This window comes from Lampetra fluviatilis, chromosome 36, assembly GCF_964198595.1.
Source record: "Lampetra fluviatilis chromosome 36, kcLamFluv1.1, whole genome shotgun sequence".
NCBI classification, from domain to species: domain Eukaryota; kingdom Metazoa; phylum Chordata; class Hyperoartia; order Petromyzontiformes; family Petromyzontidae; genus Lampetra; species Lampetra fluviatilis.
This window is the reverse complement of record NC_136310.1, coordinates 3,506,534-3,524,776: the sequence shown is the minus strand read 5'-3', so window position 1 is coordinate 3,524,776 and position 18,243 is coordinate 3,506,534. Positions and strand designations below refer to the sequence as shown.

At 44.7% G+C, this 18,243-nt stretch overlaps 1 protein-coding gene across 7 annotated transcripts in view; it reads left to right on the top strand.

Annotated features, from left to right (window-relative positions):
* The window catches only part of LOC144945026 (ephrin type-B receptor 2-like), a 139,404-nt gene that overhangs the window by 100,378 nt on the left and 20,783 nt on the right, over positions 1-18,243 (top strand). For 2 of the 7 annotated variants that reach the window (XM_078873195.1, XM_078873193.1), the window contains 7 exons: positions 722-810; positions 2,084-2,206; positions 2,801-2,884; positions 3,311-3,558; positions 7,569-7,784; positions 8,025-8,174; positions 16,244-16,437. In XM_078873195.1, coding sequence (XP_078729321.1) covers positions 722-810; positions 2,084-2,206; positions 2,801-2,884; positions 3,311-3,558; positions 7,569-7,784; positions 8,025-8,174; positions 16,244-16,437 — 1,104 coding nt within the window. The remainder of the gene's footprint in view (positions 1-721; positions 811-2,083; positions 2,207-2,800; positions 2,885-3,310; positions 3,559-7,568; positions 7,785-8,024; positions 8,175-16,243; positions 16,438-18,243) is intronic. The other 5 variants (XM_078873198.1, XM_078873197.1, XM_078873199.1 and 2 more) reach the window with 3 other exon arrangements.

The following is an 18,243-nucleotide window of genomic DNA, read 5'->3' as shown; positions in this document are numbered from 1 at the left end:
TGCTGGAAAGCCTCTTCTGGAACTGAACGTTCGGTTTGACATTTGTCGGACATTGTGCCGAACAACACGCGGTACAACCCGAAAACGCACCGGAGAGCCACACATCTTGTGCATCACCTGTGATGTCTTTGCACATTGTATTGCACGATTCGTGCGTACACATTTTTGGCCATCCATTCGTATGCAAGTGCATCCGCAAGGCAGCATGTCTGTCCGTGCGCTTGCACGTGCGTTATGATAAGCTGTATTAATTCTGTGGCCGACTTGATTTCTTATTGAATTAAAGCAGCCTCTGTCAATCACGCTGCACAGTGTGGGCCAAGCTAAAAGCCCTTAAGTGTTCAGCCACTCTCAAAAAACGCCCACCCTACGAACGTTGGTGCGGCGCGTTTTGGCTACAGGGAAATGTGAACTACGCACATCTGTTGCGATATCCCCCCCGAGGATTTGGAGCTGGGGCCTGAATAACTTTGTTTGCGGACGGCATCAGACGTAAAAGTTTCATTAATGTAAAGTTCTCCCCGGCCTCTCCCTCTCCTTGGTAGCAGTTAGAATTACCGTGCTTAATATTCCCTGATGAGCGCGTGGAATTCTGTTCGTGGCAAGACCAGTGACCACTCGCTCCTCGGCAAAGCTCAAGAATGACAAGGAAAAACGATTTGACTGCCGCGACATGTTAATATTTTCGGTTGATAAACGGACGTTTAATTTCGTTGAACAGGAAACGCAGTTACGGACGACCCGATCCAGAGTACACAGACAAGCTGCAGCAGTATCACACTGGCCACTGTGAGTATATTGAATTTAAAGGTTTGTACCCAAAACTTTAATTATAACTGAAACCATGTGTTAGTGGCCATTCACTCATTTCAAGTAATGCATGGATTTCCAAATGTGAGTTTTGTGTGTGTGGAATTGTTTTTCCTCTTTTTATTTTACTTGACATTCATCGTGCACCAAAAAATATATAATTGTAAGGTTCTTTAAACATGTCGCTGTTGAAGCCAAAACCACAGAAGAATGCTTCAGCTTCTGTAATGACCCGAAACATAATGCGACACATTAATGCGGATACATTTTTTTCCACTCTCCCGTTTGGCTATTTGTTTTATGTAATAACACTTTTTATCACGACTTCACAAGTAATAATACCTTTACAAAGGAAAGATGCAAATGAGTATTATTCACATAGCAAGTGTAACTTCCACAAAATGTGCAGCTGTTCACATAATGGCCACATATGCATTAATTCCTTTCCCACGTACTGGCAAAGGGGCAGCTGCTATTAGGAGCACCCATAAAAAAAAAACATGTGAAACAAGTCTGTGAAGCCTAATGCTGCATAACTTTCATGTAACACATAGCCCTGCTGGCTCTAATGCAGCATATTTGACATTGTTTTTAACATTAATGCGTTGTATGGGGTGGAGACTGAGGCACTTGGACCCTGAAGGCGTTACAGACGTGACTGTGTACATCTCCCAGTTGATGTATGAGCTGCTCTGGAGTGCACAGCGTTTTCTGTACGAGTTTCATTTTCCTAATCTTATGACATTTCACCCTATTTATTTCCCTTTTGCCAAGAGCCATTGACAGAGCCTAAAGTTTCGAACGTACATTCTTTGTGCACTTGCAACTACAGTTGGCAGTTATTTTCGTGAATTTCATGATATATATATACTCTTCAATTGGTTACGGTTTGAGCTGAAGCTTAAGTTGTTACCTTATAAGTTCTAAATGTAAAAAATGCACTGTTCTTGGCAATGCCTCGGCGTGCTTCAAACGTACCGCAACTGTAGCCCTTCCCATCATACACTCCATCTCCTTTGCCAGCATGGAATACAGAAAAAAGATGGCTTGGCTTGCTGACCTCTGTGAAATCTGGAGAAAAAAAAAAAACTAAATCCACATTTTAAAAACCACCCTGTCACGCCATCACCTTGTCACAGAAATCATTCCCATTTTTGCTGTTCACATCTGCAATCAAACACTTCGCATTTTTCCCTTCTTTGTGCTCTTTTATATGATTTGTGCTTGATGTGTTTTTTTGAGTTCCTTTTAATTTGTCGTCCGCTCCGTACAGCCACTCCAGGAATGAAGATGTACATTGATCCCTTCACGTATGAAGATCCGAATGAAGCCATCCGTGAATTTGCCCGCGAGATAGATATATCCTGCGTGACGATTGAGCAAGTCATCGGCTCGGGTAAGCCACGGCTGATCACATCATTTGTGGAGCTTTACGTGGGCGCGTGCGTGTGCGTGCGTTGCAGATGAATGCCCTACGCCGAGGCTGTGCGTTCCCGCTATATTACGTGCAGTGCAGTTAGATACACAATGCTCATGGGCGGCATAGTGGTTCGAGCGCTCCGCTCAAGATGTACTGCATGGGAGGCACGGTATGAATAATAAATTATGATGGTGATGATGAAGATTGCCCCCCTTCAAATCCTGGTTTAGGAGTTGACTGGAGTTCTTGTGAAAAAATATATTACCTCTTTGGGATGTCAACAGGAGTTGTGATATTTCCTCCACTGAACCAACACCCTATCCACGGTTGGCTACGCACAATGCGATAGAAGTATTACATACACACGCACATTTCAGCAGTGTGAGACACTGTGACTTTGCTTTGTCTTTGACCCGCATACGCAGACAGCACCACTTGCTCGTTTGCTCTTGCTCGCTGACACACGTGGCCAGACGTGTCACTTTGCCGTATTGACTGCCGCTTGATGTGGTACTGCTGCTGCTGCTGTTGCCGCCACTATTGCTGCTGTCGCTTCCACCACCACCATAGTTATTGGGGCGGTGGCGCGGCCCAGCGGTAGCGCATTTGCCGCCTGTTGCAGAGGTTCACGGTTCGAGCCCAGCAGCTGCCCTGGTACTATTAAACATACATGCAGGGTCTGCTACACAGTGAATCACAAAGATCCTATTGATGTTACCAGAATAAGAGTAGGGCATGTGTGCCGGTATTATGCTCCAAATTTGCCAAATATATTTCTAAAACACGACTCGCAAATTAATTCAAAGGGGAAAAACATATTAGCATTGCCCCCTATCAGCAGAATTTGCCCATTTTCAGGACAGTGTTCACAAACACTTTGTACCACGTAGGGACAGCTGTCGCTGGCGGTCCCCTTAGCCATGCCGCAGCGGGGCATTGAGATGTAACGGAAAGTCGTCGCTCGGAGCTGCTGGGTGGAAGCACGGGGGTGGTGGGTGGTGGGTGGGGGGCATTTAAATCGAGCGGCCAGATGCCAGGCAAACCCTGTTGAGCCGTTGCCGCTGTCTTTCCCCCCGGCAGGCGAGTTCGGCGAGGTGTGCCGTGGCAGGCTGCGCATGCCGGGCAAGCGGGAGATGTACGTGGCCATCAAGACCCTCAAGTCCGCCTACACCGAGAAGCAGCGGCGGGACTTCCTCAGCGAGGCGAGCATCATGGGCCAGTTCGACCACCCCAACATCATCCGCCTGGAGGGGGTGGTCACCAAGAGCAGGCCCGTGATGATCGTCACCGAGTTCATGGAGAACGGATCACTCGACTCGTTCCTTCGAGTAAGACCCCCCCACTCGGTAGACAAGCCGACAATGAGATCCCCCCCCCCCCACCTGTCTGCATCTATCCACGTGTTGCCCGCGACCTCTACAACGGTTGTATCGCTCTCCGATGGTATCGCTTGTCAATGTGGTTTTGGGTCTTGGACGCTCTTCCTTCCGATATTCGGAAGCCGCTGGAGCTATGCGTTTTTAAATATGGATTGAAAGCTGATTTCATTCAAACTGCTTTTTCACGTCTCGTTGGTTGTCCTTCCCCCCGCACCTGCAATTGGCGTTATTGGCTATGTACGGTGCAAAAGAAGTTCAGCAAGTTGAAGTTGTGCTGCGTGCTGTTCGGGACGATGTCCCTATGTTTTACACCGTGTGGTTTGTAGCTTCTTCGGTACATGGTGCTGAACAATACGCAGTAAACGGTAATACCAGGAAGCACATCGGAGAGATGCAGAGCGCAGCTGTGAAAACCTCCAGTAAATGGTATCGCTCATTGGGCCAGTCGTAGTGATGCGACATTGTAATCCAGTACTTTGCCAGTGGAGTTGGTGGGTCATGCCATTACCAAAACATCTTGAATGTGCATGATGTTGTCAGATCTCAGAAGCTCTGTAGAATTGTGCCTGGTCAGTGCGTGGATTGGAGACTGCCTGGGAATACCAGGTGGCCTGAAGATGTCAGTGCTTTGTTGATTGTCTGTGGATTTTCACTCAGAACTCTGGATCTCTCCACTTGCCTAATGCTCACTACTTCCATTGACCAAACACCCCAATGTGGAAAGCATGTCTGAAGAAAATCTTTGAGATTCCTGGAGGATTTATTGGATTATGAAGGGTGGTTATTGAAGTATTATACATATTTATTTAGAGAACAGGGCAAATTAATTTCTGCAGGGCCTTTTGTGCACCAATGGCTTTGTTGGTTCAAGAGTGAAATAACTATTTTATTTTTTTATTTGTTATAATTTGATACTTTTAAATACTCGTGCGGTGGATAGAGTGCCTATTTTCCAGTTGAAAGGTCATGAGTTGAATTTGGCTTGGAGGTCAACTCATTATACATCTTTGGTCAGATAAAATAAATACTCCTGTTTGAGAATTCTACGACAGTTTTTTTCTTTCTTTATGGAGATACCTGTCCCTGTCACAGAAATGTGGAGTGTGTGATTGTTTTCACAGCAGTACCAATGGAGGTGATTACCACTCCAGTTTTTATTTAAGCCAAGTGGCAGTTTATCTTTTTGCACCAATTCTGATTTATTTTGTAAGATAATTACGTTGATGGCTGTCTAAAATATAATGCAGTGGCATAATTAACGGTATTGTGGAAATCTAAACACACGTTTTGTTTTTGCTAAACCCAAGCATGATGACATGTTTGGTTTCCTATTTTGCAATTAAAAAATGTGCTCGCTTATCCAAGGTCAGGACATACATTTGGCCAGAAAACTGTTTATGTAACAGCAAATTATTATTCATATCTGCTGTTTATATGTGGCATGCCTAAAATAATGGGTGAGGTTTTACTGTTACAGGCTATGCCTGATTAAACAACGAGTGACCCATGTGGCAATGCAAGTCATCTCCATCTATGCATTTTACTTGAATGGTGAATTATCTTGTCACATCCACACGTCTCGGGAAACATCTTGTTAGCTCGGACAGTACAAAAAAAAAATGAGATTTAAAATAATAATGATAATGTCAGCCTACACAGTAACTTTACCAAAGTATGCATCACATTATAAATGATGTGCTCAATAAAAGTAACTTTGTATTGAGCTCGGGTATAATGATAAAATTAGCAATGTATGATAAATGCAGGAGTAAGTGTATTAAAATGTAATGCAAACCGAAACATTATTTAGGGAGGCACACAATGGACACTGTTATTCTCTTTCTGTGATTAAACACATTGCCCACTAAATTATTTCTCCTTTACGAAATAAAAAAATAACTGCCAATGAAGAAACAACAAAAATCGCTTGTTATTGAACGTACGATTTTGAACTAAATTCTAAATGGATTGTAAAGTGGGTCATGGTTATATAAATATATTTAATATTTTAATTGTGAAACAACATGTGTTCATTCCCAAAAAGCAATGTTTTTCAGTGTTAACTCTTGAGGTTTAATGGATGACAAATTAACACGTCAGTAGAGTATTTGGTAACAATGTATCTGTACCATTGTTGCCATATGGGCTGCTGCATGCATTGCCTAACTTGACAATGCTTAGGCTACAATGGTCGGGGGCGTTAACCATTCACCTCCACAGCGATTCGATTAATTGCTCAGTCAGGCTCACGATTTGATTCAACAATTGTATCTTATTAACATTCCCATGAATGCTGGTACCACTGTTAACTTCAGGAGTGGCGTGTGAACTTAACAGGTGCAGCATATAGGAATTGGATTGTGATCCACACGATTCGATGCTTCTATCGTGAGCTTAATTACTGAGGCTAACAGTTGAAAAATTAATCGTTCCACCCCTGTGTTTTTTCTGAGATTCAGATAATCAACAGATAATTGATTATATGGAAACAGAAGTTGATCATCTTTGACTGGTTCAAATAATATGATTATTTATAATATAAAACGGCTCATATTTACTTAAATGGAGCCAGTGGCGCATCGCTTTGCACAATCATAAACCCAGCAACCGGAGTTTAATTCCTGGCCATTGTTGATATCTGTAGCAAGTCGACATCTTAACCGGTGCAGCACCCATTGCCAAACCGGCCTTGACCATCGTGATGAAGTGCCCGGTGAAACGATTCCCCCATGACATAAAGTTGTGGAGAGCGGTCTTCATTCGGCAGCGATTTTGCCAAAGGTCTGTTAAAATGCTACGACGATTATGTTTAATGTGCATAGCAGGCATGCAAACGCGTCCGTGCTCACGCTGCCTTGCTGGTGAAATAACGAAGCAATTTCCTTTACATCTACCCGCGTTCGAAATAGAAAGCCAAACAGCGGCATCCTGCACTTCTAAACAGTGTCCAAATGCTCCTGCTCGACCCCGCGTCGAGTATATATTCTCTCAACTTGTCCAAACATCCGACGGTAATTCGAGGCAGGCTGTCAAGGTAGGCTGCTGCCAGTCCCATTGAAGCCCCGCTAACAGTCCATAAAGACGTGCCTTTTCTTTTCTTGGCAGTTGCACGCACGCGTTAATAAGGGGCACAGCCTCGGGCCTGAGACAATTAAGAGGAGGAAAATCCACATTTTGCTGACATTCCGTGTACAGCATCAACACGAACGCCGCCGCTCCGAGGTCGTTTGCGTTTGTCAGATTTATTAAGTAAAATGTCAAAATGCCTCCCCGCTCAAACAAGAAATGGGGCAGAGATTATTTATCGTTAGCAGGCAGGGTTGCTGGAAACGGCACAATCTTACGGCAGAGACTGGGGGTGGAGCGGTGGTGCAATGGTAGGCCACTGCCGTGAACTTGGTGACCTGAATTTCACTCCCGGCCACCGCTGACATCAGTGACAAGTGGTATCTCAGAAGGGGAGGACACTTTTCTTCAAATCAGAAAATTGGAGAAACTCCGCATCAAGAGGATGAAGCTGATGTCCTGATGATGCTTGTTGTAATTGCATCGCACTCGAATTATAAATGTTGCCGGTTTACTTTACAACACACCGGTGTGCTGTACTAGTAACCAATTGGCATGTTTTGTCTACGTGACAAACCTTACTAATTGGCTGTGTCGGGTGGTGGCAGGTTTGATGACGCATTTATGTTAACGCTATCTCACTAAAAAACCTCCATTGTGGATATCTCAGCATCCGAATCATAGTGTTCAATTATGCTGGAGGTATCCAATGGTAAGAATGTATCGAAATGATTAGCCACTTTGTTGCAAGCTATCATTTGAAGCCCAGGTCGCCTCTGAGGTCGCAACCGTGCCAATCGCGCCTGTGATTGGCACGGTTGGTTACGTGCGGTGCGAAAGAAGTTCAACGTACACGCGGTGTAAATCGAAACAAAAATGCTTTGCGTCCACAGCAAAACGACGGGCAGTTCACGGTGATCCAGCTGGTGGGGATGCTGCGCGGCATCGCGGCGGGCATGAAGTACCTGTCCGACATGAACTACGTGCACCGCGACCTGGCCGCTCGCAACATCCTGGTCAACAGCAACTTGGTGTGCAAGGTGTCCGACTTCGGGCTGTCGCGCTTCCTGGAGAACGACCCGACGGACCCCACGTACACCAGCGGCATGGTGAGCGCACGGCCGTTCCACACGGCCGTCCTGCACACTTCAAATGAGTGTAAACATTGCCACTGGTGAGACAAAGGTAGCCGGGCGTGGTGCTCGCCACTCGCCCTCCCCTCGCGTGCGAGCAGAACTTGCCTGAACAGTACGTTACAGGCTACAAGGGGCATCTTTGTCTTGTGTACGTGTTGTGAAACACACACACAAGCCAATGCCGTTTCACCGATAACCCCGTTGCTTCCACAGGGCGGAAAGATCCCCATCCGGTGGACGGCTCCTGAAGCCATCCAGTACCGCAAGTTCACGTCTGCGAGCGACGTGTGGAGCTACGGCATCGTCATGTGGGAGGTGATGTCCTACGGCGAGCGGCCCTACTGGGACATGACCAACGAGGACGTGAGTTCGACCGACCCGCCCACACCAATAATTGCAGGCCACTTGCCATCCACCCGCACCAGTGGTTAGGCGGCAGGCGAGCTCACTCGCCCTGTTTGCGTCTTGTCTAAAGACTCAACAGTTTCACCTGCAGGCCTACACAAATACTACAAAGTATTTATTTTTTCTCACTTCGTGCAATGGCGTACTGGGATCCCTGGATACTATTGTGCCTTATAAATGTAAATTATTATTTGTGACAGGCTGCATCAGAACAAGAGCAATGTTGCTGTGGAAGGGAATCTTCGTGTAAGACGCAAAAATAAAGTAAAGGTGCAGCCCTGCAAATATCTTACTCACACCACTGCTGGCAGAAGGGCCTCCACGATGAGGAGTTATAGAGATCACCACTCGAGGATATATTGGCCTACTCTTCCACGCTGGCCTGACACTTTAGAAGAGGCGGGAGTACTATTACTATTTGAACAATTTTTTTCTTACCAGATAAAACCCATTGAGCTACATAGCTCTATTCAGAAGTGACCTGACCACAAATGATGACTCAATAAAGTAGCTTATCATGTGAAGTACCCGCAACTTTACCCCAACAAGCGTGACCTATTGATCGACTTATGGTGTAGTGTACCCTTTCATACTGCTGCTGGGTGGACTGGGAGATCACTCTGGCGACCTCTACCATTACATCACCACAGTATCCACAGTCAGGGCATACCCACGCGGTGGTTCTTTGACAGTGGATCTGAGCCAATCGCAGAAATATCACTTTCCCACTGCAAAAGGTCAGCTTTTCAATGGGACTATCAGACTTCTAATGAATGTACTTTTAATTTTTGATGATGGGCTGATCCAAAATTGTTATTTAAAACTCGCAACCATTCCACTGTGAGCTGAATGCTTTGTCGCAGATCCACGTTCTGATGGTCGGAGCCTGTCTATCCATTGGGCAAATGTTTTTTCTTTATTCCATACATAATGGTCCGGTTGGAAATCTTAAGGTTATTGTGGCATTTTATGATATTGCCGACATCTGCTAATTGGAACACTCCTACGTGTATGTTTATGCACACATTTATAAAAAAAAAAATGGATAACTAAGCTTTTAATCAACCACACAGTTGTTATGCTTTTGTTTAGACCAATTAGCAAAATGTGGACAGACAAGCAGGTTTGATAAATAGCAGCCTTATATAATCTGACACTGTTCAATGTTTCAGTTTTCCCAGTTGATTTGAAGTTCTTATTCCATATGCAGTGAAATGGAATCAAATATAAGATGTCCGTAAACACTGGATGTGGAGATTTTTATTTATTTTACGTAAGCGTTGTTAAATTGCACTTGCTAAGCTCACTCGATTGAATGTGCTTGCTCTCTGCTACATTGCAGAAGCCTTTTATATTCATTAAACTGCAAGCCACACCAAATCAAACGAATTCCATACACAATACATGTGCAGAATGTACATATTTAAAAGATTATAATTGTGGTTTTCTTAATGTGACATTATAAAATTTCATTACCAACTGTCAAATAAAATATTTACTTTAAATAAGCAACATTGTTATATATATAGAATATATATGAAATAGACAAATGTTTAATTATTTTTGTAAATGACCATATGCATGTAATTACATAGTGGATCTAAAACAGGCTGAAATCACTTAGTACTAATGTTAGTTGTGGCCCAGAAATAGAACCCAGGTCGCTGGGTTCGTAAAACAGTGCCCTAACCACTGCACCACCGCTCCACACTACATTGTAATTACATTGTGACTGGAATGTGATTTATCCTTTTTGGAGAATGAGTATACTATGTAATTAAAAGTTTAATTAAACCAATCGTGATATTTGTTTAATTAAATGTAACCATTGTGTAAGGTAATGGTGCATACATTGCAAATGTACATTATAACGGTGTGCATATATACATTTAAAAGCAGTAACAACAATTGCTCTCACACTTATTATCTAAGTCTAATATATACTTCCAACTGCATGTGCCAAAGAAGAGTTACTGTATTCTACTGTATATAAGATATACAATTGTTAACATTAGATGCATTTAATACACACATGATGCCTGAGCAGATATAAATATTTATAATACAGATGAAGAGTATTGTACTTAAACATCTTAACACTTGAGAAATATTGCATTTGCGTTCCTCTTATTTCTTTTTACAATTCGGAAGCAATGACCTACTTCATGCCACTTCGCTTGTGAAATAAAATCCAAAATCGCCTACTATAAAGTATTTAAGTTTTAATGATGAATGAAACACCTTCTTGCCACGGGAGCTACACTATATTCAGTGCAAATTTGGTGTCTGTTGAAAATGCTCTATCGAGACAGCTCTGGGCTTCTCAATGGCTTTTACAGTTTGCCGCTTGCGTGGCTTCCTTGACGACGTCGTTTACTACCTGTGAAAGAGAATTAAAGACAGTTAAAGCGCAGATCTGCAGTTACCTGCTCATGCCAAATCTGGCGAGTAGCACACCTCCGCTTGGGGTGGCTCGAGAGGGCCCTCCCCTCTAAGCAGGTTTTCTGGCATTCTCTTTCATGCCGCCTTGATTTTTTGGAAGAATCTTCTTGGTTCTTACGGTAATGTCACGTAGAAGGGAAATAAAAAAAAAATGCAATAGAATACAATTCCAAGCTTGGTGGTGTTCATTCAGACGCTCCCTTTCCGACAGACCTGTTCTTCACCTGAGGATGGCTGCTTGTGTTGTGGCCGAAACGTCGTGAGAATTGTATTTTATTATGTTTATTTTTTATTATTTCCCTTCTACGTGACTTTACCATAAGAACCAAGAAGATGAATCCCTGCAGTCACGAAAGCTTTAAATCGAATTTTTTGGAAGAAGTATGAGTACCCACAATTTACCCCACCACGCGGACCGGTGTAACCGCTTACACTGCTAAGGCAGGGGTGATTTAGTAAAACCTTGTTTCAATTGCCATGCCGAGAGATAAAACTGTCAACCTCTGTACTGCAAGCCCAGTGCGCTAACCATCGCGCAGCAAGCAGCCTCTCTTTAACTGTCCGTGCGTTCTTAAACAAAGTCTAAAATTATATTTTATAAGCAAGGTGCTGTGCCGTTCTTGGTCATGGCTCATGTGATGAAGTAGATGCAATTACTCATCGATGCGTTTAAAGGGGGCATGCCACAACTGTATGTTTAAGCCCATATTTTAAAGCTCTGATCTCCAAAGTAAGATTATTGAAAGGCTTTTTTATGAAGCAGTGCCACCACTAAGGTTAATATTCAGATGCAGTATATAATTTTTACACCGACTTCATCACTAAAATGCAACCTACGTACACCAAAATAAAAATAGATGTATTTATGTTTTAGCCACAATCTCATATGCAATATAGCCCTTTTCACACTGCATAAATTAGGGCAATTATAATTATCTAACTGCTTCATTACTATGTAATGTCCTTGATCATTGTGGCCCGCTTTACTCGTGATGAAGTGTTACAATAGTCTTCTATTGTAAAACATTGTCTGCGGCTAATTAGAAAATCTTCGAATGGGAACATATCTCCTGCAAACAAATGGCACATTGGAACCGTCACCGACTGTATTAACGCATCACTGAGCGGAGTACATCATCTGTGCTCAGGTTTTCCAACCCGAGCACAACTGTTTACTCAAAAGTAGCTGAGCGGGAGTGTTTTGCATTAGGGGTGGAATTCGGGGCAGTTTTGTTTCAAAATTGGGCCAAAAGCAATTTGGCACGTTCCCGAAGCAGCTACTCCAAAATAAATACGGCACCATTTTGTGGCGCGTGCAATGTGCTCTGTGCTTGGGAATGAGGGAGGGCCCTCTGGGAGATTTCAATAGCATTTGATATGTCTGTGTTCCTTGGTTTGCCATGCAAAAGAAACTGTCAGGTTTCATAGTCAGAAACAATACGTGAAGTTTATTCAAGGCGCACAAATGAATTTCAATTCGATTCTGCGATAATTAAGTTGCCGCAAATTACAAACGTAAAACTAACACAAAGCTGAGCACGGGGAAAAAATAAGTGAACTGTGCAGCTGCGTAAAAAAAAAAATTGCGACGCTTGCAAAATGTGTGTTTTTGAACCATAAACTTAAAATGTCTGTGGTTTTTTTTCACGTACAATTTTCATTCCTAAACATTCATTAAATTCTAGCCTTTGTTGTCTTTAGTGGTTTGAACATTGCCTCCTGCAAAACTTATGTTCCCAGTGATCGAAAACACCTGTTGAGTTTTTTTTGTGTTTGTTTATTTCTCTTCTTGAGACAAGCCTCGTGGAGATTGATCTCACACACGCAGTGATATACTTAAAGGTCGCTTAAAGATCAATAAGCAGGACAATCTTTTTTGGCGAAACTGTAAGGGGGACACATTTTATCAGCTGACATCTTGACCCCACGAGCTAATTAAACATTCCGATTTTCCTGAAAAGAGTTCGATTTTCATGTGTAATGCATTGCACTTGAAACAAGTGGGATGTCGCTGTGGTCGAACGGTTAGCACGCTAGACTTCCAAGTCGCTGGTCGCCGGTTCGATTAAATCTTCTGTTGCTGCATTTGAAGCGATGTTGCCAGTTCCTTAAATACCCCCTTCGCCTCTGCCCACCCAGGAATATGAAAGGGCACAGCATAGTTAGTCGATGGGCAGGGCTGGCATGGTGGTGTTTGGTGGGATTCGAGTATTCAAGGTGCATCATTCGTCATCGGTAATCAATCGTGCGGTTTGGAGTACACACTCCTGGACGGATATTGTCAAATATAGTAAATTAATTTTGATCAAATTATTAAATAAGGTTGCTTTCAAAATACCGTGTTACACAAATTGAATATCGGTGATAGCCTTTGGTTAGAAGAGAGGCGAGGAGGTTCAACTGGGTAAACTAACTCTCTCGCGCCATTGCTGGCACAGAGGGTTCCACTAAAATCAGATCAAGAGAACTCCTGTAGAGCATGGCTTGGCCTACTCTTCCAACACTGGCCAAACCATATTTGGGAGGTGGGTGTAACCCGCGCGATAGAAACATCACGAGATGCTCTGACTCCTAACATACTCACGGTAGCTGCTGTGTTTGTGGTAAAAAATTTACATACAAAAACAAAACGCATACGTTATGCATGTTTATCAGATTTTTGGGAGTTCTTTTTTAGCTGGGAGTGCCTCTTGATTGCCAAGAACCACTGGAAAACAAAATCGCAAAAACAGTTAATGAGCAGCACATCCTACTCCGGGAAACATGGTACGCACGTTACATTAGTTATGCATTTTACATTCTGTTATTCATTATTTTGGGGGGGGGGGGTGGGGGGGGGTAGGGGGTTGTGGGAGGTCTGTCTGTGGGCAATTTGTGCAATTACCGCCGGCTTGCAAGGAAACATTGCTGGCGGTAAGTGATACGAGGCTGCTCGACTGCGCGGTCTTCTTTCCCCGTGTGCCGAACTCCGCTCGGCGGTCTACGGTTCGGTGAGCGCGCTCAGCTCTAACCGCAGCGCGGCGCGTGTAACTGCGAGTGACACACGGCATTGCGACGCACGCACGCACGCCCGCCACGGATGCACGCACGCACGGATGCACGCACGGACGCACGCACGGACGCACGCACGGACGCACGCACGGACGCAAGCTGGGGGGAGGGGGGAGGGGGTTGAGGGTGCGCGTGCGGATCGCCCTGGCGGTTGGCACCGTTCCGAGGCACGATCCGTCTCGCTGCGCAAGCGATTTCCATCCCCCACTCCTCGCATTGAAGTTAGCTCTTTGATGGGTGGAAGCCTTCCGGGTCGGAGTTCTTAAAATTAAATTTACGTGGCACTACACTGCATAGTGTATTTTTGAACAGAGCTCTCTGTTTCAGTCGGCGGAGCCACCGAGTCGCATGTTGACCGACGTGTGAGTTAGCAATGCGCATCTAAAAGACCGTGATTTTGGGCAGAACGTGTGTGTGTGTGCATGTGCGCACGTGTGTACGCATACTTCGATTCCTGCTCGTGGCCAACACCAGTGACTATTGTATGAACCAGTCTTGGGCCGCCCCTAGGTGGATTCAGCCTCAAATGAGTAACCTGGTGTCGGTGTGTAAAAACATCACCACTGGGGAGACAAAGGCGGCCGGGTGCGGTGCTGGCCACCCACCCCCTCGTGTGCCGTGCCGTCCTTCATAGGTGCTCGCTAACAGCACTTTCCCCAACAATATATTCAGGCTATACAGGGGATCTTTGTCTATGTGGGGAGGTGGATGGGGAAGGAGAGGAGGGCAGTGGTTAACTTACCCCGCTAGGTTCCCAACGATTTCCAGCCGTGCATAACATCGGCGGCAAAATGTTATCTCAACTTGCGCAGCCCCCCCGCCCCCCCCCCCGTAGTTTTACTTACCATTAATTTGACTTAACCGCCGTGGTTGGTAAACATCAGCAACCTTTAAGTGCAACGCGAAGGTTAATAGGTGCTTGCTATAGCAGCACGTTGCACAAGAGTCTGTTGAGGCTATATCGATTTGTCTTGGGCGTGTTAACAAAATAAAAAACGGGGCATTGTCTCACGTTGTGTGGGGGGAAAGTGTCGTCACCAGAAAAAATATCGGCGAGGTTGTTTGGACCTTCGCCTTGCTTGTTGACAGTTGACACAGTGGGTCAGAGTTTGGGAAATGCCTGCAGCTGACCACCCACTCAAGTGGCGACCTGTGACCCGGTTTGATGTTGCTGAGAATTGAGTTGTTATTTTGTGCAGCAGTCTGTAAAGCTCCCCAGGAGTGAGAAGCCTTGGGGATTATTGACGTTGCCCAAGTAGATTTCCCAGGTTTTCCGTCTGGAATGGGGGTATTCCTTAACGAAAAAAAGATTATATTTCCAAAGGCGATTATCTTTTTTATGGAATAGAAACACTGAAATGGTTCGTAATAACAGTAGCTTTAATCGGAATCAATTTGAAAATAAAGTAAATAAATAAAAAGCCGCAGCTGCGCTGCTATGTTCAGCGGTCACCTCTCTGACCTGGATTCGATTCGTGCTCGGACATGTAACGAGTACAGTCCCCTTAGCTCCAAAGCGGCAATGAAGGATTTCATGTGGAGCAAGATGGATACTCTCAACCTGACACACTGTGAGCATGACTCCTGCTGTGCACAAAAAAGAAATGCTCTCCCAACTGCTTGTATTTACGCTTAATTATTTGTCAACAAAACCCGGGCGCCGGTGACACATGCCACATATTGCCGCGACGTTCAGCCTAAATTTGTGTGACTGCTATGGCCGGCCCTATGCACGTGCGTCAGCCCTAATGTGGCACGAAACAGACATAATTGCCTTTCTATCTGACCCTGCTTTCAAGGGAGGTCAGAGCGGGTTTAAGTTTTGTTAATCTGCCAAAACTTGTGCGGCTAGCAGTGGCAGCTTGTTTGGCTGTGCCAATCCATCCACCGCAATTAGCATTGAAAGCAAACCCTGCTGGTCTTGAATTGCTTGTTAACAGGATAGTCGCTTGGAAATAAAATCTTCCACCCAACCACCCTCCGTCCAAACAAACGCTCCATTGTCGATCCGCTATGTGATAATTGTGGTGCCTTTTTACGGCGTTTAGAGAGAAAGCGAAAAGCATCATAACGTCTGCGCTCTCAAACGAGTATTGAGACGGTGCTTGTGGGTGGTTCTAGAGCCGGCCGTGGGAAATTCCACTGTCCTTTGGCATGGGCCTTCTTTCTAATACGGTGATCATTTCATGAAACCACAGACCTTTCTTAGCCAGAATCGACTCTTGAAGGTCATTTAAAAACATAACCTTCCAGTTGTCAATCTACTGCTCTAATCACAGCGCCAATGTTGGCGAGGGTGAAATATGCTTTATAAATTGATTTATTTTCTACGTGACTTTACCGAAAGAACCAAAGAGTAACTTCTGCAGTCACGAAAGCTTCAAATCAAGTTTGATACTTAATAAAATAAAACACACCAAATGGTGGGAGGGGGTGGGGGACAGTCAACACAACAATGAATGATTGAATGATGAAACAAATTCATGAATGAATGAGCATTTCTATGAATGGATATTGCCCCCCACCCGCCGCAGGTTATCAATGCAGTGGAGCAAGACTACCGGCTGCCGGCACCCATGGATTGCCCAGCAGCCCTGCACCAGCTCATGCTCGACTGCTGGCAGAAGAGTCGCAACGACCGACCCAAGTTCGGCCAGATCGTGAGCACCCTGGACAAGATGATCCGCAATCCTGCCAGCCTCAAGGCCATGAGCTGCGTCACGTCCGCGTAAGTGCCCCGACCTGCAACCAAAGCGCCGTGTCGATGTTGGTGCCAGTGTCCGTAAAGTCCGTCGCTGCACTGTCACTGGGTTCAAACGAGGGTTGAGAAATAGTCTACTCAGGGGGTCAGGGGAGGAATTATTTTAGAACTGGAGCCCCCCCCCAATTTCCCGGACCTCGACAACGGGTGTGGGGGGGGGGGGAATTGAGGCATATTTTCTGGAGCCCAGCCCTGGACAGCTCCAGCTGATATTAAACCCAAGTGCTGCTACAATAGCAGCCCTTTAGCCAGTAGAGGAAATCCTTCTTTCCTGTGGCATGGGGCCAGTATTTTTGTCGGACAACCATTGTCGACTTCCTGCAAAGTGGTACATATGTAATGACCCCCAGAGGGATGATGGATTGGATTGACCCCTGACTGAGAGTTGAATTCGCAAGCCTTCTGATCGTGAGTGAATTACTCTGACTGCCGATTTGAAATATTGTTGCTCGGTGTGGGTACGGAGCGGCCTTAAGTGTACCTTGTAGCAGACTGCATTTTATTTTTACACGTTGCAAAATTAATGAGCAGAGATGCTGTTTGAACTGCTGAACCCTTGCAACTTTTGAAGCCTTGCTGGTTGGTTGGCCTGGCGCTCGCTAACCATTCTGTTTCACCACCCAACCAAAAAATGTGGCTGTCGTCTGCCATGAGATATGGACGACATTCAAGTCGAGCCGGGTTCTGCAGAGTATTGGGCCAAGTGCTATTGTTATAATGCCGTATTGCATGGCAGTTACGGACCATGGTCCATTGATTATGTTTACAAGTGGAATGTGTGCACAAATGTGGTAGATAGAGCAACATTGCTTTTGTTCCATCTATCAATGTGGTCTTTTGTAATGAGACACACGCTGTAGATTATGCCGTTTCACATGTGGAGATATCTTTATATTTGTAAGGATAACCCCAACACAGACAAAACATTCACCTCTTTGATTGCTGTTGTTGTTGTTGTTCTTGTGACTATACGCCGCTGTATGTGTCGTGAAAACCTTTTTAAAGCAATGTTTTGTTGGGAAAAAAAGTTTTTACGTCTAACTTTGATAACATAAATGGAAGAATATCCTGATAGCTTTGTTGTTGATGTGCTGTACATAATTTGTTATGCGCGAATATATAATATTTTTTTTATTCTTGTGAAATGTCCCATATCTTTAAAGAATAAACCTACATATGGGTTTCTTGGATCCAGTCACGTGTTAGTATGCTTCTTTTGCCTAGAATATTTACAGCTTTCACAACGCTGACTCTTACAAAGAACCACTGCCTTCCTTTAAAACATTGCATTATATTACCTCTTGCAAAAGCAATGTAAAGAATAATATTGCGAGTCAAATGGTTGTGGACCTTCTGCAGAATCCTGTGGCCCACTCCTCGGTGAAATACAATGCAATATAAAACGAGCGGCAGTAGCGCTGCGATTTACACGCACGGTGGACGTGCACGAGCGACTGTGCATGTCAGAAGTTGTCACTGCGGTAGTGGGTAATGTTAGTCATCGCTCTGCTACCCACTGCATCCATGTTAGCAGAAATGGGACTGTGAGAAAGAGGGAGAGAAAGAAAAAAATACACAGAGCCAGTCACTTTCAAAGGGTGCGCGGTCACGTGGACTTGTGTGAAATTACACGAAGTGGCCCATTTATTTGTCCACAATTTTAGTCACGTGTGCGCTTCTGGCAAGGCAATTTGTCTCACGATTTGAAGGTTGCGAGTTAAATTCCGGGGGTTGGGGGTCCACACGGCCCAGCTTCTCTTCTAGATCAATTAA